General features: G+C 41.1%; 1 protein-coding gene across 1 annotated transcript in view; it reads left to right on the forward strand.

The window, feature by feature from the left end:
• Positions 1 to 18,979, forward strand: part of LOC133641577 (anoctamin-9) — a 55,354-nt gene extending 36,375 nt beyond the window's left edge. The window contains exons 11-24 of the mRNA XM_062035392.1: positions 867 to 949; positions 1,034 to 1,138; positions 1,239 to 1,403; positions 1,498 to 1,534; positions 5,293 to 5,404; positions 5,472 to 5,529; positions 5,898 to 5,995; positions 6,061 to 6,248; positions 6,327 to 6,479; positions 12,721 to 12,868; positions 12,956 to 13,042; positions 13,279 to 13,372; positions 13,512 to 13,624; positions 18,287 to 18,979. Of these exons, the coding sequence (XP_061891376.1) occupies positions 867 to 949; positions 1,034 to 1,138; positions 1,239 to 1,403; positions 1,498 to 1,534; positions 5,293 to 5,404; positions 5,472 to 5,529; positions 5,898 to 5,995; positions 6,061 to 6,248; positions 6,327 to 6,479; positions 12,721 to 12,868; positions 12,956 to 13,042; positions 13,279 to 13,372; positions 13,512 to 13,624; positions 18,287 to 18,308 (1,463 nt within the window). The 3' untranslated portion in view covers positions 18,309 to 18,979. The remainder of the gene's footprint in view (positions 1 to 866; positions 950 to 1,033; positions 1,139 to 1,238; positions 1,404 to 1,497; positions 1,535 to 5,292; positions 5,405 to 5,471; positions 5,530 to 5,897; positions 5,996 to 6,060; positions 6,249 to 6,326; positions 6,480 to 12,720; positions 12,869 to 12,955; positions 13,043 to 13,278; positions 13,373 to 13,511; positions 13,625 to 18,286) is intronic.
• Positions 18,980 to 21,795: the final 2,816 nt, after the last annotated feature.

Raw genomic sequence — 21,795 nt, forward strand, 5'->3', positions numbered from 1 at the left:
ATATTTTTGAATAAATAGATAAAGGGTTTGAGTGTTCTCTATATCCAACCACCGCTGCTGCTCACTGCTCCCCTCACCTCCCAGGGGGTGATCCAGGGTGATGGGTCAAATGCAGAGAATAATTTCACCACACCTAGTATGTGTGTGACAATCATTGGTACTTTATGTATTTTTCTAACTGACCTGTTTTGTAACACGATGAGTGAATGAAGTGTACTTTTGTAGTTATTTCCACACAATAACTCTTATATGGTCAAACCAGCAAGCAGTAGAGAATATGGAGTGATTTTTGGTCCAGTACATATTTTGCTTTATTCATTATGACATACTGTATTTCTTGCCACTTTATGTTGTATATTTGTATATCATATTTCCAGTTCATTTAAAAATCTGTTATTACACCCAAAAAGCTTTACCTTTCAATGTCTACTCTATTTGTATTTGTGTTTGATGTTCTCTTATACTGTGGTCAGAAATGATTATTGAATTTTACTGAGATTCTAAGATAGTCTGCTTTCTGTCTCTTTAATGTGTTCATTTCTCCTGTTATTATTTGTATTAGATTCTGTGTGTTCTCCCCTGAACAAAACACAGTGGTGTCATCTGCAACTACTACTAACCTTAAGTCCTTTGTAACTTTTGCCTTATGATTTGAACAAATCTTTTGAATTTTGCATTTTAATTTTTGCAGCAAAAAACAAATAGTAACATCTTATAACTAACGTTATTATGTTAAATATTATAGTTGAAAATAGGTTGACGTTGAACAATGTAGTAAACAAATGAATACAATATTAAAATATCCAAGAAATTGTAGAAAATAAAAACATAAAACAAGATTTTAAAAGTATACGTTTTTATTACAGCCACACTGTTTTTGGAGTTCTGGAAAAGACATCGAACAACCTACGTGTGTGACTGGAAGGTGTCTGATTGGTGTGAGGAGGAGGTACAGTATGCATCAAATGTTTATCAGCAGTTAATGATCCTGAAATTGTTGGATGTGTATTTTTTTACATGTGTGTCTTTTTAGGAGGAACTAATCTTGGAGATTGTCAACAACGCAAACTGTGAACCCAAAAAACACAAGCACTCCTATCTACGCAGCACTCTGGTTTTGATCTGTGTCACACTAATGGTGGGCACTTTTGTATGAAAGTCAGCCGTATGTTGACAGAATTATTTGTATGAATTGGTTTTGTGTTTTATTGATAGACCACACTGTTGTTTTCACACAGATACTGGTGATAATCGGTCTGACATACGCACTGGTGGTGTTCAGGGTGATTGCAGCAGGAGAGTTGGCTGAGGGATCATGGGAATTCCTGAGTACGCACGCCATCAGTGCAGCCATGATGCTGGGCGCAGTCCTCCATTACCTGATCATCACTGTCATGACGCGGGTACAGACGTCTAAAAAGAAAGCCAAATAGGTTTTTTCTTGGATTTGTTTCACGAGTGCCCTCTATGAATTTGACCACGTCTTTACGGTTGCAGGTCAACAAGTACGTGGCCGGGAAACTCTGCCGAATAGGTACAGTATATTAGTTGTTGTCACATGTCAAATGAATGTTGGATTCTACTGCCACTTTTCCATACAGTACTATGCTGAACTAGATTCCGTTTTTATCTCATGATCATTTAATAATCATTCATCCACAATTTTTCCTAAAATTATTTGTATTTTTTTTGCACAATCCTGCTAACTATTCTAAGTATGATGTAAAAATACATTCAGGGAAAAGTTCACCTAAGTTAGTGGTGGCGTAAGATTTTTGCATATTTTATACTGTCTGTTCTAGGCTACATTGTTGTCAGGATTAGAAGATGTGTTTATAAACACGTCCAAACAGGTTTCAAGAGTAATGTGTTGAGACCAAGCCAAATTCGTGTTGCACACATTTCTGCAGAGAGCTTCACTCTCTAAATGTATAAGAAACAATGCAAGTATATCAAGTTACAAAGTTGTATAATATCGGTAATTGGTATGAAAACGATGGCGGAAAAATAGTCTAGTGTAACAGTAAAGTGATCACCACAGTCTAACACTGTATTGTACTTATTCTCAAGTCACCTTCGTAGGAGGGCTGTCAATCAAGCATGCAGCTGACACTCTGATAACCTGCAGTGGAACAGGCGGGATGTTTGGCCCTAAAGTCCCAGATCCATGTGGCCCTGATCCAGTATTACACAAACATGTGAATAAAATAGGACAACTAATGGTAACTCTTCTACTCGACTAACAAAATAGGGAAAATCTGGCAAAACATTAACTACTTTCTACTAGTACTTACTATTATTTGTCTGACAAATACATCAGTTGGTGGCGCTGGTTTTAATCACCAAAGTTTGACACCACAAGTTTGAAATGTCTTACACTGCTCAATGTGATATTCAAAACACCAACTGCTGAATAGCCACACAAATTGGGACACATTACAAACACATGTCTGTCAAATGTGAGCAAGATTCGTTAGACCAGTGTTTTTCAACCTTTTTTGAGCCAAGGCACGTTTTTTGTGTTGAAAAACTGCAGAAATCATTAAAAAATTAAACTCAGTTGACAGTAAAAAGTCGTTGTCACAATTGTTGGATATGACTTCAAAGCATAACCAAGCATGCATCACTATAGCTCTTGTCTCAAAGTAGGTGTACTGTCACCACCTGTCACATCACACCCTGACTTATTTGGAGTTTTTTGGTGTTTTCCTGTGTGTAGTGTTTTAGTTGTTGTTTTGCGCTCCTATTTTGGGGGCTTTTCGTCTTTTTTTGGTATTTTCCTATAGCAGTTTCATGTCTTCCTTTGAGCGATATTTCCCGCATCTACTTTGTTTTAGCAATCAAGAATATTTCAGTTGTTTTTATCCTTCTTTGTGGGGACATTGTTGATTGTCATGTCATGTTCGGATGTACATTGTGGACGCCGTCCTTGCTCCACAGTAAGTCTTTGCTGTCGTCCAGCATTCTGTTTTTGTTTTCTTAGTAGCCAGTTCCGTTTTAGTTTCGTTCTGCATAGCCTTCCCTAAGCTTCAATGCCTTTTCTTAGGGGCACTCACCTTTTGTTTATTTTTGGTTTAAGCCTTAGGCACCTTTTTACCTGCACCCTGCCTCCCGCTGCCACCTACTGATATGGAAGAGTATTACACGGTTACTCTGCCAAGCTCTAGACAGCACCAACACTCAACAACAACACATCATTTGCAGACTATAATTACTGGTTTGCAAAAAATATTTTTAACCCAAATAGGTCAAATTAGATAATCTCCCACAGCACACCAGTCTGTATCTCACGGCACACTAGTGTGCCCCGGCACGGTGGTTTAAAAACACTGGGTTAGACAACATCAAGCAGACTGTTTTTGCAGGGCCATTAAAATACAAATGTATGTCTAATGATTATTGAGGTTATTGAAGATAGAATGTCTTACCAAGCATTTGAGCGCAACCCATGGGGGTGCCGCAAATATTCATTTTATTGTCATATGATACTGTATTTTGGTGTGCAGGTTTTGGTTTTTGAACCATTTATTTGTGTTATGTGGCAGCCACAGTTTAGCCAAAAACATTTCTATCATTTTCATGCCAGAGAGCAAAGTGTCATTCTTACACGAAGGTGTGGCCACAAGCAACAACAAAAAAGGCTTTACAGCTATGGGTGAACTTTGGAACTGGGCCACCACGTACTAAAGAGATGACACACCAGGTCACCTCTGCCTCACTGCAGACTACCAGAGGATAGCTGCAATACATTTATCATTATTATAAAGATTAAAAAAAGATGCCCAACAAATGTAATCAGCGGTAGGAGTAGAATATAGAGCGACACAGACACACTTCATATGTGTATTTCTAACAGCTGAAAAGTAGCATATTGATTCGAATGCAAACCAACAGGCTGTTGCTGCACACCCCAGATGGAGAGAGAGGAGCAGAAAGATACAATTGCGACACATTTTGTCTTAATTATCTGTCATTTCTGCGGGCTCTTTGCGGTGATTTGAACATATACTGCAGTATATAGCGTTCACATTTGAGCCCAAGTGAGCCGCACTACACCATCACTTGCTTGTTTGGTACGCATCAGTGTTCAGTAGATTGGGTTCACAATTGACCAAATGACCCAAACTACTGTAGTTAGTTTGAACTGAACACTGTATGGCAATTGTGAAAGCACTCTTTTTTTTTCTTTTTTTTTGCGAAGATGGGTCTTAAAATAGATAAATAGTGTCATTTTATATTCAAGGTTGTCTTACATTCGGGTCAATACGGTATAAAAAACAGTCAATTTAAGGTGTCTCCCAAATTTTAATTAAATCCATGATTTTAAATTCAATTTTTGTTGCAAACAAGAAGTGGAATTGCAATTTCAATTTGAATTGAAAGAATACGTATAACTGAAATTGCGATAATTTTAGTGTATTCCAGAGTCATGTTTTAAAGTCAATTCAATACATGCTGGTTTAATTTTTTACATATTCCATAAAATATTGCTTTGAATGTCATTTACACATATTGATTACAGCAGATCGACAATTACAGTAAAAGGATCTACTATAAAATAGCTAGTTTAATTTGATGTTTTATACTTTTTAAAGATAATAATAAACTTTTTGTTCTGTACGATAAGCGATAAAAGTAAAATTAATGTAAAAAAAAAAAAAAAAGCAATAATTACAGCAAATATCAGCCATTCACTTAAAAGCAGAAAACAACTAATCATTGAAAAAAGTACAAGCAAAGATTAAAAGCCATGATGCAAAATACGTCATTTCCCGGAATGCTTTACTTTATCCAAGTATTCAAAACAGATGGAATTACTTTGAGGATTTGTTAAGTATTTTTATTTTTAGTACAGTATTTTAATTAAACATGACAAATTATTCCTGGCTGTAAGGAATTTATTTGAATTACAATGAATGTGTAATTCCACTTCCTGTAATTCCACTTCAACATCCTGTGGGGTGGAGCCAATTCAATTCAAATTCCATCCATCCATTTTCTACCGCTTGTCCCTCTCTGGGTCGCGGGGGGTGCTGTAGCCTATCCCAGCTGCACTCGGGCGGAAGGCGGGGTACACCCTGGACAAGTCGCCAGCTCATCACAGGGCCAACACAGATAGACAACATTCACACTCACATTCACACACATTCTTTCAAATGAACTGAATTGCAATTTCAAATGTGGAATTTTTTAAAAGCCTGATATAAACTAGTGTGCCTCATCCAAGTATGTATTGTAACACCCAATAAAAATCACTTTGCTTGAATTATACATGCATGTTGTCTTTTGCAGAGAAAACTAGATCATTTGCCGCCACGGAAAGGAGTTTCACCGTTAAGATGTTCACCTTTCAGTTCTTCACCTATTTTTCCTCACTCTTCTATGTGGCCTTTTTCCTCGGCAGGTAAGACAGAGAAACCACTGTTTTCACGCAGGACTTACATGTTTATTGTTGTTGCTTAAATAAACAGGATTAACGGTCGTCCTGGTAGTTACGTGCGCATTGCAAGCAAATGGAGGTTAGAAGAGGTAAGTAAGCACAACAATATATATATATATATATATATATATGTATATATATATATATATATATATATATATATATATATGTATATATATATATATATATATGTATATGTATATATATATATATATATATATATGTATATATATATATATATATATATATGTATATATATATATGTATATATATATATATATGTATGTATATATATATATATATATATATATATATATATATATATATATATATATATATATATATATATATATATATATATATATATATATATATATATATATATGTATATATATATTTATATATTTATAATAATTAACATTTTGCATTGAGAATAAAATCTGTGTTTTTCATGTAGTGTCACCCCAGTGGTTGCCTCACAGACCTCTTTACCCAAATGGCCATCATAATGGTACTCAAGCAAACCATCAGCAACGTCTTTGAGTTCACCGGCCCGTAAGTGTGCATTATACAATATACAATATACAAAATAATGTGTTTTCTTCTTGTGTGGCCATCAGGTGGTTCGGCAAGTGGTTGAGGAGGAAAAGAACTCCCAAGCTTCGCAGGAAGTGTGCCTACTGCTACCTTAAAGACGACTCTAGACACGGCGAGCTGTGCGAGAACTGCAAGCTGCGAGATTGGCTGAGCAACTACCGCCTCAATGATGTGGACTCCTTCAGCCTTTTTAAAGAGTTCCTAGAGATGGGTACATGCTTTATTCTCAGGAATGCAAGTAAAGCCATTCCATGGTTGTTTGGGTCAGTAACGGTTTCCTCTTATGTAGTGATCCAGTTCAGCTTCACCACAATATTTGTGGCAGCGTTTCCACTCGCTCCTCTGTTGGCCCTAATCAATAACGTGGTTGAGATTCGCTTGGATGCAATTAAGATGGTCACCCTGGAGCGCAGACTGGTTCCCAAGAAGACAAATGATATCGGTAAGTTACAGTACTTACTCGCAGTATATATGCAAGTTGTATGAATAAGTCTTATTCAAAACATGCTGAAACTCAACATTGTTTGTGTATTTATGGACTCCGTTTTGGCTCCACATAATTGAACATTACAAGACCACCCTTCTTTTTCCAGACCTGTTTTTGTATTTTATTTTTTTAAATGACAATAAGATAACAGTATTTTCTTTTTTGAGAATTTTAATATCTGTGAAATAACTTGCTCACCTTATTTCTTAGCTGCTCGACAATTTTTCAAAGGGTATTCTAAGGGTACGTTTGCTATCCTTATTATCTTATCTTAAAATTTGAATATGGCTCCTGTCTTGTTTTTTGCATTTTTGAGTGAGTCTCTGCGTCTCTGCAAGTCACTGCTGTGTGTGCGTGTGTAAGTGACAGGAAGAAAAGCTCTGACTTGCTTTGAGAGAAGTCACTGGGCGCCACCTGTTGGTTTACGTGTATAACATGTGCAGTATATGAGGGCCTGGGCTGAGTTGTTCAAAGGTACTCTATCAGACTGGATCAAAATCTTGAAAACGGGCTGTTGAAAAGCAAAAGAGGGATTCAGAAATCGGATTAGATCACAGAATCCAATTCTAGTTTTAATCTGGAGGAATCCTTCAGTTTGTGTCGTTCAAAACCTTTCAGTAGAATTTGGATAACTTTGACCCAAAATAACATGATTATCCTGATCCCAACAGGGGGGTAGGATTTCGAGGTGGACTTCAGGAAGACAATGTAATATAATTTTCAAATTGGGCAAATTGTACATTTTTATCATTTAGTGTATATACTTTAATTTATATTTTGCACGTACATTGAATGTTTTTGTCATCACTGTATATTCATTTCAAAGAAATATTATTCTGACAGAATGCCACAATGTTTGTGTTACTGTGTATTAATGTATGAGGGGTCATAAACAAAATTATGAATGGAAATTGATTTTTGTGTTTTGTCTCAAGATAAAAAAAAACACAGTGACCCCATGTTGCCTCTTCTACCTGTTGTTCTTTACATACAATGTAATGTGTTGTCCCATGCAGAGCACTGTATACACCGGACGCGTTCATCTTGAAAACTGTATCTGGATCAGTTTGATTCAATCCAATGTGCTTTGAAAAGGCGGCATGAAAGATAAACGGATTACCTGATTCTACAGTTGGTAGCAAAAAGATGGGATTTCCAAATCTGGATAATCGTGATTCAGATGTAATGTTTTGAAAAACTGGTCCATGGATCTAAATGATTCGGATTTTGAAATCCCCTTTTTTGCCGTCCAGAAACACATATTCCTGTTGCTCAAAGCTAAATTAGATTGGATCAGTCCAAACTTTTTGATTTGATTTTTGATTTTTATTAAGGATCCCCATTAGCTGGTTGCCACAACAACCCACTAGTCTTCCTGGGGTCAACAAACTCAATACAATTACAAGTAAAAGCATATAATTATAACTGCACAATACAGAAAAAAATAAAAGCATCAATAAGAAAACAAGCAAACAGAATAATAATTACCGTATAAATATAACTACACAATATAAAACCAAACAAAATCATCAACAAGCAAACTAATTTAAAGACTCAGATAAAATATTACTTTCTTTTTAAAAACCTGTTTACTTTCAATGCCGGTGAGAATTTGAGGCAGGTTATTCCAGAGCGATACAGATCTATAAATAAAAGATTCTTCCTGGGACGAGGGAGTACAAAATGTTTAAACCTTAAAGATGGAAATGCTCTAGAAATCCCATTTTTTGCTACCCAGGATCAGGTAATCCGTCTTTCTTGTATGCCGGTTTTCCAGAGCAACATTTGATTGGATCAAACTGCTTCAGATAAAGTTTTTTCAATATTGCCAAATCCGATTTACCAGTCCTTTTAAACAGATTACAATGTGGGTTACAGCTACAGTATGTAAGGAACGACCAACGTGGGGTCACTTTTAGTGTTTTTTATTTTGAGAAAACACAAAAATAGCAAACATCCACTTCCATTCATAGTTTATTAAAAAATTTCTTAAATAAAAAAAGGGCAACTGTCCATCAAGTACAAAATAAAGAATGTTCAGGGTTCTTCCTCATCTGAGGAGGAGAGACTAGTATTTTCAAGCCATGCTTTCAGGAGGCGGCTCTGAAGTTTTACTTTTGTTTGCTGCAGTTTGTTCAGCTTGATTTGTGTGCTTCAGCTCTTTCAGTTTCCCGTACATCCATCCATCCATCCATCTTCTTCCGCTTATCCAAGGTCGGGTGGCGGGGGCAGCAGCCTAAGCAGGGAAGCCCAGACTTCCCTCTCCCCAGCCACTTGGTCCAGCTCTTCCCGGGGGATCCCGAGGCGTTCCCAGGCCAGCCGGGAGAGATAGTCTTCCCAACGTGTCCTAGGTCTTCCCCGTGGCCTCCTATCGGTCGGACGTGCCCTAAACACCTCCCTAGGGAGGCGTTCGGGTGACATCCTGACCAGATGCCCGAACCACCTCATCTGGCTCCTCTCGATGTGGAGGAGCAGCGGCTTTACTTTGAGCTCCTCCCGGATGACAGAGCTTCTCACCCTATCTCTAAGGGAGAGACCCGCCACCCGGCGGAGGAAACTCATTTCGGCCACTTGTACCCGTGATCTTGTCCTTTCGGTCATAACCCAAAGCTCATGACCATAGGTGAGGATGGGAACGTAGATCGACCGGTAAATTGAGAGCTTTGCCTTCCGGCTCAGCTCCTTCTTCACCACAACGGATCGATACAGCGTCCGCATTACTGAAGACGCCGCACCGATCCGCCTGTCGATCTCACGATCCACTCTTCGCTCACTCGTGAACGAGACTCCGAGGTACTTGAACTCCTCCACTTGGGGCAGGGTCTCCTCCGCAACCCGGAGATGGCCCTCCACCCTTTTCCGGGCGAGAACCATGGACTCGGACTTGGAGGTGCTGATTCTCATTCCAGTCGCTTCACACTCAGCTGCGAACCGATCCAGTGAGAGCTGAAGATCCTGGCCAGATGAAGCCATCATGACCACATCCTCTGCAAAAAGCAGAGAACTAATCCTGCAGCCACCAAACCGGATCCCCTCAACGCCTTGACTGTGCCTAGAAATTCTGTCCATAAAAGTTATGAACAGAATCAGTGACAAAGGGCAGCCTTGGCGGAATCCAACCCTCACTGGAAACGTGTCCGACTTACTGCCGGCAATGCGGACCAAGCTCTGACACTGATCATACAGGGAGCGGACCGCCACAATCAGACAGTCCGATACCCCATACTCTCTGAGCACTCCCCACAGGACTTCCCAAGGGACACGGTCGAATGCCTTCTCCAAGTCCACAAAGCACATGTAGACTGGTTGGGCAAACTCCCATGCACCCTCAAGGACCCTGCCGAGAGTATAGAGCTAGTCCACAGTTCCACGACCAGGACGAAAACCACACTGTTCCTCCTGAATCCGAGGTTCGACTATCCGGCGTAGCCTCCTCTCCAGTACACCTGAATAGACCTTACCGTGGGATCACACTCCTCAGCCTTCAGTTTCCCATTTGAGAAGTAATTATTAGGCATCATCATTATTATTTGGCAAAAGATGCTTCAGCACGGCTCATTGCAAAACAAGATGTGCAATTGAGCGTTTAAATGGAAGAGACGCTTTGCATGCCTTAGCTACTTGCAGGCGGAACCACAGGGAACATGTAACATAACGCTTGCACAACATCGCTACCAGGTGCAATGTCATACTCTGATGGTGTTTATGATGCACCTGAGCCTGTTGAAGAACCATACCAAACTCTGGCATTCTGTCAGAATGAGGGACTGACGGGTCTAGCCAGGCATTCAATTATAAGACATTATTTTTTGGCAGTTTAATCTCTAATGATTGTTACTTTGAAATGAATACACAGTGATGACAGAAACATTTAGTATATTTTGTTTGTTATTGAAATCTGTTTGGGGGGATTGTTTCACAGTTTCATTGTTTTACAAGATCATTTTTATTTTATTCTGGCTTTACTTTACTGAAAGGCGTATTTGGTCATCTATGTCTACTGTATTTACTTGATCACTGTAATGGTTAAACAAGTCAAGTGCAACATTTTGATAAAAGCAGAAAAAGTTGGGATCAGTATACCGTATTTCCTTGAATAGCCGCAGGGGCGTTAATTAATTTAAAACCTCCTGTCACTCCGGCGTTTACCGGAAACTGGCGGGATGGCCGTGCATGCGGTAATTATTTTAAAACCTCTTCTCACTCCGGCGTTTACCAAAAGGAATCCATAAAATTTAGGCGTGCGCTTTGAGTGTGATGTAAGCATACCATCATGAAAAGCACATTTAATTAAAAAAACGTTATTATGGTCTTACCTGTACTTATAAATGGAGTCCATTTGCAGCTCCTTCTGACCAAAAGCATCGATAACTTGTTTATAGAAGTCTTCCTTATTTTCTTTCTTCAGTTTTAAAAGTCTCTGTTTCGATGGAGATCTTCCTTTAACTATTACCTCCTGCTTCCATTGAAAGTCCAGTTTAGAAAACTGTTTTATTTTAGATACCGGTATGTAATCCTCCTTGTTAAAAGTTCAGGCAGAGGAAAAAAAAAAATCTCTTGCTGCGTGTGTTCACTTCTTCTGCAGTACCGGAAGTCGCAATAAGGATCACTAGCGCGGCAGCGCCCTCTACCACCAGGAGGCGGGAGTCATTTAATGACTTATACAGTATTTCACACACGCAGCTACGGTATATTAATAAAACATAGCTGCTTACTGTTCTCTTTAGCATACTGTACCGGTATTCAATAGCTTGGACCTTAAATCCTACTGAAAAGCTCTTTATCTTTTTTCCTTTGTGCGATTGCAAACTACTGAAAGCAGCTTCCTCCATTTTGAAAATGAGGACAGATGCGTCACTCGTGACGTAACGAATTTGACCCGGTGGAAGTTCTAGCCATATGCTAAATATTTTGCGAAACGAGTTTGACCGGGCGAAAATTATAGACATGCGATAATAAAATTAATATTTTGCGAAACGAATTTGATCCAGCTTCAATAATAAACCGGCGATAAGGCCAAGCATGCGTTAATTATTTTGAGAAACGAGTTTGACCCGGCAGTAATTCTAGACGTGCGAATACTATATTCCCTGCGCCAATTCAAGGAAATACGGTAATCATGTTATTTTTGATCAAAGTTATCCAAATTTTATCAAAACGTTCTATTAAAACACAAATTGAAGGTTTGAGCCAGATAAAACTAGGATTGGATTCCGTGATCTAATCCGATTTCAGAATTTTTATTTCCCTTTTGAACAACCAATTTTCAAGATCCAATCCGATAACCAAAATGCGAAACTGGCCCTTCATGATTACCAAAACTGGTAATGAGCGCTCCAATTAGACTGTATTTCACTCTGAAGGCTGCTACATTGTAGGTGTGCAAAAAGCTGCAAGAACAGCCAGGATGAGGTCACTCAAAATGTAATAATTTTAAGAAACAAAAAGAAAACACAGAAAGTAGAAATATCCTATTTTCAAGATATTTTGACCAGCCAGACCATATCTGTCCCACAAATTTTTTTTAAAGTAAATATACTTTCCATTTGCTCAAAATTCAAACATTCAAATTCCAACCTTTAAACATAAAAAACAACACAGAAAAGCCATTGTCAGAAATCATTTTTGAACTATTTTGGATGTGTCTGTAAATATAAAGTGTCCAATTACAATTTGAATTTAATTTTGCCTTTATTGTTTGATTTTGACAGTTTTTTAAATGATTATATTATTTATACATTACTGGTATTTAGTGTTAGTCTATCATTTCAACTGTATGAAAACTAGTTGAAAGATTATCAATAAGTGTATCTACTGCACGAAAAATTATATTAATTTGACAGGTTTGAATTTGGTTTAAATGTTTTGTTCCCACCGAACTGCTGGGATCGAAATAATCCAGATGTTTTTGATCAGTTATCCCAATCGTACTAAAAAGTTTTTAACAACAAAAACTGAGGGTTTGATTCAATTAAAAAAAAAAAAAATGGATTACGTGATCAAATTAGATTTCAAATTAATTTTTCGATTTTCAAGATTTGATTCAATCCTATATCCAAAATCCAATCAGATTACCCATGAACAAATGGGCCCAGAAGACCATGTATTTTTCCACACTTGTTTCTAGGGGGGGAAAAAAATCAGTCCTATTATAAATCTAATCATTATTGTATATTATTTTTATGTTTTTTCTTAGGTGTGTGGATCAATTTGTTGGAGGCTATTGGGGTATTAGCCGTCATTGCGAATGGGCTCGTCATCGGCGTTTCTTCAGACTTCATCCCTCGATTGGCATATCGTTTCCTTTACGGTCCGTGTTCCAACGGCACCAAGACAGTATCTGAGTGAGCCACGTTTTCTCTTGAAAATTGAAATGTATCATGGTTCTGCTAAAACACTATTTTTGAATTGTGTTTTTCTTTTTGTCCAAGTTGCATGAGCGGCTACATAAACAACACTCTTTCCATTGCAAAGATGCAGCTGGTCACTCCTACTGGATTGAATGTCTCCTCCTGCAGGTTTGTTATTTTTAATATATTGTGAGTCACCTCCACATATAAAGAGACAGAACGTCACTGCTGCTGTTTACATTTCACCCAAAGGTCCTTTTTTAACCTGGACATTATTGTGTCTACGAGCAACCCTATATGGGGCCTTTTCTCCAGAAAGTGTGGCATATATTGCAGACAAAGTTATTTTGTCAAACTTACGAATGTAATGATTAGTGAGATAATATTAGCTTCTTTTTTTACAGCTATAAAGACTACAGGGACAACGAGGATTATAACCACACACCACAATACTGGCTTATTTTGGCTCTGCGCTTTGCATTTGTCATCTTGTTTGAGGTAAGCTTAACTAAATACTATATATGTTGTCCACCTTGATGTAAAACTAGCTACGATGGCATTATAATCATTGAGGAGAAATCTTGTTGTCACAGTTAGAATTACTGTACATCACTAATGGTGTCATCTTTACTTGCAGCACATTGTGGTAATATGCAAATTCATCGCAGCCTGGTTTGTCCCAGCCTCCACCATGGCGGTCAAAAACGACAGACTCCTTGATAAGCTTAAAAGACTAAAAGAAGAACTCAGGTGAGATTCCCATAATGTGTTGGGAGGAGATTTTGTTGAAATGTCTTCTAGAATTCAAGGATTTTTATTGTCATACCGACACACATGAGGTGGCACGAAAGTTAGTACCTGAGGTCCCAGATTTATCCCGATGAGTACCACAGGAAAAATAGTTTGTACCATATTTTCCGGACTAGAAACTACACGGGTATATGAGCCGCATGCACTAAATTGGAGAAGAAAAACTTTTTTTTTTTTTAATGTATTATCCGAACCGGACTGTAAGCGGCACATACTTTGTGAAATGAGATATTTACATAGAAAGATTTTGTAAATGTTTATTTACATTTCCTAACTGTTTTCAAACAGTGCTTGTAACATGGCAGTAAAACGGCTAATCAAACAAAACAGAAAAGTCATTGATGTCTTTATTCATCCTTTATAAACATTGATTGATTGATTGATTGATTTATAAGATTAATAAGATTTTCTCATTTTAATAATGTTTTATCAGGATTCTTCTTCCTTGTACTTTGTGAACACTTTGAGTTTGAACCATTTCTTAAAGTGGATCATTTTAGTATTTAGTTTTATTTTTTTGCTTAATCCATTCCATAATTTTGTCATGACGTGGACTATGGCGGGGTTTGTTTTCCCGAGATGCAAAGAAATTGGAGCGGACATGGCTTGGAGGTAAATACATTATTTAATTTTACTATAAACTACAGAAAAGGTAGAAACAAAAGGCGCGCACAAGGCGGAGATAAAACTTGACTATGAAACAAAAACTAACACTTAGACAGAAACTATGGACATGAAAAACTACACTTACTGTGACGTGAAACAACAAACACTTACGTGGCAGGACATGAAGCGTAAACTAGGGAATAAACAGGGCATGATAATGACAAAGGTAAACAGAGTTAATGTCGCCAGACCGACCAACAGAAAAAGACAGGCTTAAATAACAGTGACATGATTAACACAGGTGCATGTGTCCAAATGAGCAACAGGTGAAACTAATGGGTAACCATGGAAACAAAACAAGGGAGTGAAAAAGCAGGAACTAAGTGTCCAAAAACCAAACAGGACATAACTAAAACAAAATATGATCAAAAGACATGACAAAGACAGATCCTAGATGTCCACAAAAAAAAAAAAACAATGATCAAGAGTCATGGGAGGGCGGGAGGGGGACTTGGTGGTGGGTCGCCAGACCACGTGTCCCCGAATCCACCGGGGCAGAATCAGATGGCGGCGACGCGTAGACCGCCACTGGACCTGACGAGGTGGGCGACCCGAGAACGGCCACTACCGTGGCCGACGAGGAGGTCGGCGTACCTGGCGTGGCGGACGCCCAGGGAATGGCCACATCCGTGGCCGACGAGGAGGTGGACGCACTTGGCGTGGCCGACGACCGGGGAGCGGCCACATCTGTGGTCGACGGGGAAGTGGGCGCGTCGTCGTGGCAGGCGTGGAAGCTGCGCGCGTCGTCGCCGTGGCAGGCGTGGAAGCAGCAGATGAAGCAGGCATGGAAGCAGCAGACGAAGCAGGCGTGGGTGCAGCAGCAGACAAAGCTTGGCTTGGGTCTTGGCGTGGTGGGGCAGGCGGCGAAGCTTGGCGTGAGTCCTGACTTGGTGCTTGGCTTGGTGGGTCTTGGCGTGGTGGGTCTTGGCGTGGTGGGTCCTGGCCTGAGTCCTGGCCTGAGTCCTGGCGGCGTGGAGCTGCTACGGGCGGCGCTTGGCGGCGTGGAGCAGCTACGGGCGGCGCTTGGCGGCGTGGAGCAGCTACGGGCGGCGCTTGGCGGCGTGGAGCTGCTACGGGCGGCGCTTGGCGGCGTGGAGCTGCTACGGGCGGCGCTTGGCGGCGTGGAGCAGCTACGGGTGGCGCTTGGCGGCGTGGAGCAGCTACGGGTGGCGCTTGGCGGCGTGGAGCAGCTACGGGCGGAGCTTGGCGGCGTGGAGCAGCTACGGGCGGCGCTAGACGGCGTGGAGCTGCTACGGGCGGCGCTTGGCGGCGTGGAGCTGCTACGGGCGGCGCTTGGCGTGGTGTAGGGACTGGTACTCGTTGTGGTGCAGCGACAGGCGCTAGCCGTGGTGCAGCGACAGGCGCTAGCCGTGGTGCAGCGACAGGCGCTAGCCGTGGTGCAGCGACAGACGCTAGCCGTGGTGCAGCGACAGGCGCTAGCCGTGGTGCAGCCACAGGCGCTAGCCGTGGTGCAGCCACAGGCGCTAGCCGTGGTGCAGCGACAGGCGCTAGCCGTGGTGCAGCGACAGGCGCTAGCCGTGGTGCAGCGACAGACGCTAGCCGTGGTGCAGCGACAGGCGCTAGCCGTGGTGCAGCGACAGGCGCTAGCCGTGGTGCAGCCACAGGCGCTAGCCGTGGTGCAGCCACAGGCGCTAGCCGTGGTGCAGCCACAGGCGCTAGCCGTGGTGCAGCCACAGGCGCTAGCCGTGGTGCAGCCACAGGCGCTAGCCGTGGTGCAGCGACAGGCACTAGCCGTGATGCTAGCCTTGGCGCTGGTGCTAGCCTTGGCGCTTGGCATGAAGCTAGCCATGGAGCAGCTAGCCGTGGTGCAGCTACTGGTGCTAGCCGTGGCTTTGGCTTTGGCGGAGGTGGCCTAGCTGGGGATTGCAGCTTGGCACGCCGAAAGACCGGTGGTGGCGGCCGGGCTGGAGGCTGTGGCTTAGCACGCCGAAAAACTGGTGGTGGCGGCCGGGCTGGAGGCTGTGGCTTGGCATGGTGAAGCTGACCCACCCCATTCTAACAGTTCCCGGCCCTAGCCCCCCCCTCAAGGAGCGGATACCAGACGCGCTCCCTGCGGTCTGGAACCGTTTTTAAGGGTAGGTGGAGGGAGGTCAGGAGGGGGGAAGAATCCTCCCCTTTGAATTGTCCAAAATGTCTTTAATTTTTTTCTACCTGGGATTGAGTGGGCGGAAGAAAAAAAAAGTCCTGCATGAAAATCAGATGGCTGTGACAGACTAGACCTGATGTTCAAAAGCATGTCCTGATAATGTTTAGTTATTGACATGGAGTCTTTAGTTGGGAACGGTTGACAAAAAAGAGAGTTGAGAAGAAAAAAATCCTGCTCTGTGATGTCATCCTGAAACTGCGGGGCTGGCAGCAGCCTGTTTCCGCCCGGAGGAGAAGGAGCCTGCGGGAGCGGCGTGTCCTGTCTGCTTGCGGAAGCCTTCTTGACAACCTTCGTCCTTGGCTGCGTTTCCGGGACTGGGGCGACGAGCCGACCGGCACCAGCTCTCCTCCAGGCCCCCACATCAAATCTCTGCACTCCACGGAGGAATAGCGCAGCGTTTCCTCCTCCATCGCGCTCAGGACCTCCCACGCTCCCTCGTCCAACTTTCTCGCGGAAAAACTTCTTGCTGGCGACATTCTGTCACGGCGTGGACTTTGGGATGTTTGTTTTCCCGAGATGCAAGAAATTGGAGCGGACATGTCTTGGAGGTAAATACATTATTTAATTTTACTATAAACTACAGAAAAGGTACAAAAAAAAGGCACGCACAAGGCGGAGATAAAACTTGACTATGAAACAAAAACCAACACTTAGACAGAAACTGGACAAACTACACTTACTGTGACGTGAAACAACAAACACTTACGTGGCATGGCATGAAGCATAAACTAGGGAATAAACAGGGCATGATAATGACAGAGGTAAACAGAGTTAATGTCGCCAGACCGACCAACAGAAAAAGACAGGCTTAAATAACAGTGACATGATTAACACAGGTGCGTGTGTCCAAATGAGCAACAGGTGAAACTAATGGGTAACCATGGAAACAAAACAAGGGAGTGAAAAAGCAGGAACTAAGTGTCCAAAAACCAACCAGGACATAACTAAAACAAAACATGATCAAAAGACATGACAAATTTAGCCTTTAGCAAAGAAAAATCTATAGATCAGTCACACATTTGTATAAGCCGCAGGGTTCAAAGTTTGGGAAAAAAGTAGCGCTTACATTTCTTAAAATATGGTACATAACAATGTAAATATAATATAATATGAATAGAGTAGGTTATAAATAACATTGGTTATTGGTATTAGAATAGATTACATTGAAAATAAAACAAATTGTGATCTTGTAGTGCAAGTAGAATGTAAAAAAAATTACATCAGACCAAACCAAATAAAGCTCAGTTCAGTTCAAACCCAAGTCCAGAACTCATTGTTGCGGTCTGGGGAAACTGCATACAATTGGGCCAATACCAGAGCAAACTGCTTTCTAAATCACATTCTTATTTTTCTCTGCTAATGTATTAACATATCACCTAACAGAACTGACAACGACTCATTGCAGTGATGCAATAAATAATGCAACAAATAGTGTTGTACTGTGTTTAGGATCTACATTTGAAGACCGTTTGCATTGGCCCTAGTGTGTGAATGTTGTCTGTCTATCTGTGTTGGCCCTGCGATGAGGTGGCGACTTGTCCAGGGTGTACCCCGCCTGCCACCTGAATGCAGCTGAGATAGGCTCCATCGCCCCCCGCGACCCCGAAAGGGACAAGCAGTAGAAAATGGATGGATGGATGCATTGTGTTCGATATTACACTGTAAATGTGTCACACAAAGTGCATTTAATTGACCCTGTACTTGTATCCTGTGCATCTAACACCTGCACAAGGAAAATAAAGTTGCCTCTTTTTTGGATTCTTTTGCAGGTCGTTTGAGAGTGGGCGTTGACACTTTAATGGAGTGAATTTTCTCAAAATGGAATATGAACCCAGTGTTGCCTTGTGGATTTAATTGTCCCAACGATCAATGTTGAGTCAACTTCCAAGCCATCGATCATCACCTTGAAGTGTTCAACTACTAGAGGACTCTGACTCTTTTACTTTTGCTATCATTGTGTTATTATACAGTCAGCCATTAGAAGCTGGCTCGTGTAAATACATATGAATAACACATTCCTGCATGGACGAGTATGCAGTCACTCATTTTACTGTCTTTCATGATATTATGTGTGTTCTATTCTGAGAATGTGCTCAGTTTCCTGATTGATCTCAGTATTTGTGACTTTTATTTGTCGGTCAAGCCTCATGGTAATTTTTACTGCTATCGATTGTTTTACAATGTTGCCTTATATTGTGAAAAGTGGTTATTGCCATTGTTGCTGAGTGACTGACAGAAGGCAGGAGAACGTTTTGCATTTTCATGTTTTATACAGATAAGAGGAACGTCACATCCTCAAGGAATGTCTTTATATTTAAAGTTCTCTTTGAATGTGGCAGTTAATGTAGTAAATGTAGTCAAAATGTTTGACTACAAAACATTACATGTGCTGTGCTGTAAGTACTTTTATCTGAGCTTCTTTTTTTTAAAATGATGTTTACAATTGTTTGTCAGTGTTATTTAATTGGGTTTTAATGATGCTAACCTTTAATGCCATCTAATATAGTGAGCACTTCTTACTCTTGCTTAATAACCAGCCTATATTGGTCTAGAATATTCTAATCATCAGTCGAATTCAACAACAAATGAAAGGCTGAGATCTCAGAAAAGAATACATATGTGTGTTATCTTTATCTTTTAGTATGTGTTTCATTTGTTGGCACCGTTTGTGCTTGCATAACCTTAGTATGAAAAAAGTGAATAGGTAAATTAAACAATCTGACCATAATAAATAACAATTTATGTACAAAACCCAAAACCAGTGAAGTTGGCACGTTGTGTAATTTGTAAATAAAAACAGATTACAATTATTTGAAAACCCTTTTCAACTTATATTCAATTGAATAGACTGCAAAGACAAGATACTTAACGTTCTGGAAAACTTTATTTTTTGCAAATATTAGCTCATTTGAAATTCGATGCCTGCAACATGTGGCAAAAATACTGAGAAAGTTGAGGAATGCTCATCAAAACACTTATTTGGAAAATCCCACAGGTGAACAGGCTAATTGGGAACAGGTGGGTGCCATTATTGGGTGTAAAAGCAGCTTGTCAAACAGTTTAGGGATTTCACCATCTACGGTCCGTAATATCATCAAAAGGTTCAGAGAATCTGGAGAAATCACTGCAAGGCCAAAAACCAACATTGAATGCCCGTGACCTTTGATCCCGCAGGCGGTACTGCATCAAAAACTGACATCAGTGTGTAAAGGAACCACATGGGCTCAAGAACACTTCAGAAAACCACTGTCAGTAAGTACAGTTCGTCACTACATCTGTAAGTGCAAGTTAAAACTCTACTATGCAAAGCGAAAGCCATTTATCAACAACACCCAGAAACCCTCCCTGATTTGCTGCGCCCGCGCTCATCTAAGATGGACTGATGCAAAGTGTAAAAGTGTTCTGTGGTCTGACGAGTCCACATTTCAAAAAGTTTTTGGAAACTGTGGACGTCGTGTCCTCCGGAACAAAGAGGAAAAGAGCCATAAGGATTGTTAAAGGCGCAAAGTTCAAAAGCCAGCATCTGTGATGGTATGGGGGTGTATTAGTGACCAAGGCACAGGTAACTTTCACATCTGGGAAGGCACCATTAATGCTGAAAGGTACATACAGGTTTTGAAGCAACATATGTTTCCATCCAAGCAACGTTGTCATTGACGCCCCTGCTTATTTCAGCAAGACGATGCCAAGCCACGTGTTACAACAGCGTGGCTTCATAGTAAAAGAGTGCGGGTACTAGACTGGCCTGCCTGTAGTCCAGACCTGTCTCCCATTGAAAATGTGTGGCGCATTATGAAGCCTAAAATACCACAACGGAGACCCCCGGACTGTTGAACAACTTAAGCTGTACATCAAGCAAGAACGGGAAATAATTTCTCCTGAAAAGCTTTAAAAATCGGTCTCCTCAGTTCCCAAACGTTTACTGGGTGTTGTTAAAAGGAAAGGCCATGTAACACAGTGGTAAAAATGCCCCTGTGCCAACTGTTTTGCAACGTGTTGCTGCCATTAAATTCAAAGCTAATGATTATTTGCAACCAAAAAAATGTTCAATCAATCAATCAATCAATGTTTATTTATATAGCCCTAAATCACAAGTGTCTCAAAGGGCTGTACAAGCCACAACGACATCCTCGGTACAGAGCCCACATACGGGCAAGGAAAAACTCACCCCAGTGGGACGTCGGTGAATGACTATGAGAAACCTTGGAGAGGACCGCATATGTGGGTAACCCCCCCCACCCCCCACCCCCCTCTAGGGGAGACCGAAAGCAACGGATGTCGAGTGGGTCTGACATAACATTGTGAAAGTTCAGTCCACAGTGGATCCAACACATCAGCGGGAGTCCAGTCCACAGCGGGGCCAACAGGAAACCAACCCGAGCGGAGACGGGTCAGCAGCGCAGAGATTTCCCCAACCGATGCACAGGCTAGTGGTCCACCCGGGGTCCCGACTCTGGACAGCCAGCACTTCATCCATGGCCACCGGACCTATGCAGCTCCCCCTCGCAAGGGACAGGGGAGAAGAGGAGAGAAGAAAAGAAACGGCAGATCAACTGGTCTAAAAAAGGGGGGGTCTATTTAAAGGCTAGATTATACAAATGAGTTTTAAGATGGAACTTAAATGCTTCTACTGAGGTAGCATCTCTAACTGTTACCGGGAGGGCATTCCAGAGTACTGGAGCCCCAATAGAAAACGCTCTATAGCCCGCAGACTTTTTTTTGGCTCTGGGAATCACTAATAAGCCGGAGTTCTTTGAACGCAGATTTCTTGTCGGGACATATGGTACAATACAATTTGCGAGATAGGCTGGAGCTAAACCGTGTAGTATTTTATACGTAAGTAGTAAAACCTTAAAGTCGCATCTTAAGTGCACAGGAAGCCAGTGCAGGTGAGCCAGTATATGTATATATGTATATATGTATATGAAGGTATATACAGTATAGGCGTAATATGATCAAACTTTCTTGTTTTTGTCAAAAGCCTTGTTTCTTAGTTCAAACATTAAATATCATGTCTTTGCAGTCTATTTCAGTCGAAAAGGATTCGCAAATCATTGTATTCTGTTTTTATTTACGAATTACACAACGTGCCAACTTCACTGGTTTTATTTTTTTGTATTAAAAACAGATATTTCTACTTGAGAACAGCCTGAATCGAAGTGCTGTTGGATGAACTCCTGACCAAATGATGTGTGCAGATTCTTTCATGTTTGACACATCATGTTTTCTAATGAGTCCACAATTACGTGCAGGGCGTGTTTAGTACAGTAATTAGCTT

The sequence above is a fragment of the Entelurus aequoreus genome, linkage group LG24 (genome assembly GCF_033978785.1).
Source record: "Entelurus aequoreus isolate RoL-2023_Sb linkage group LG24, RoL_Eaeq_v1.1, whole genome shotgun sequence".
NCBI lineage: Eukaryota > Metazoa > Chordata > Actinopteri > Syngnathiformes > Syngnathidae > Entelurus > Entelurus aequoreus.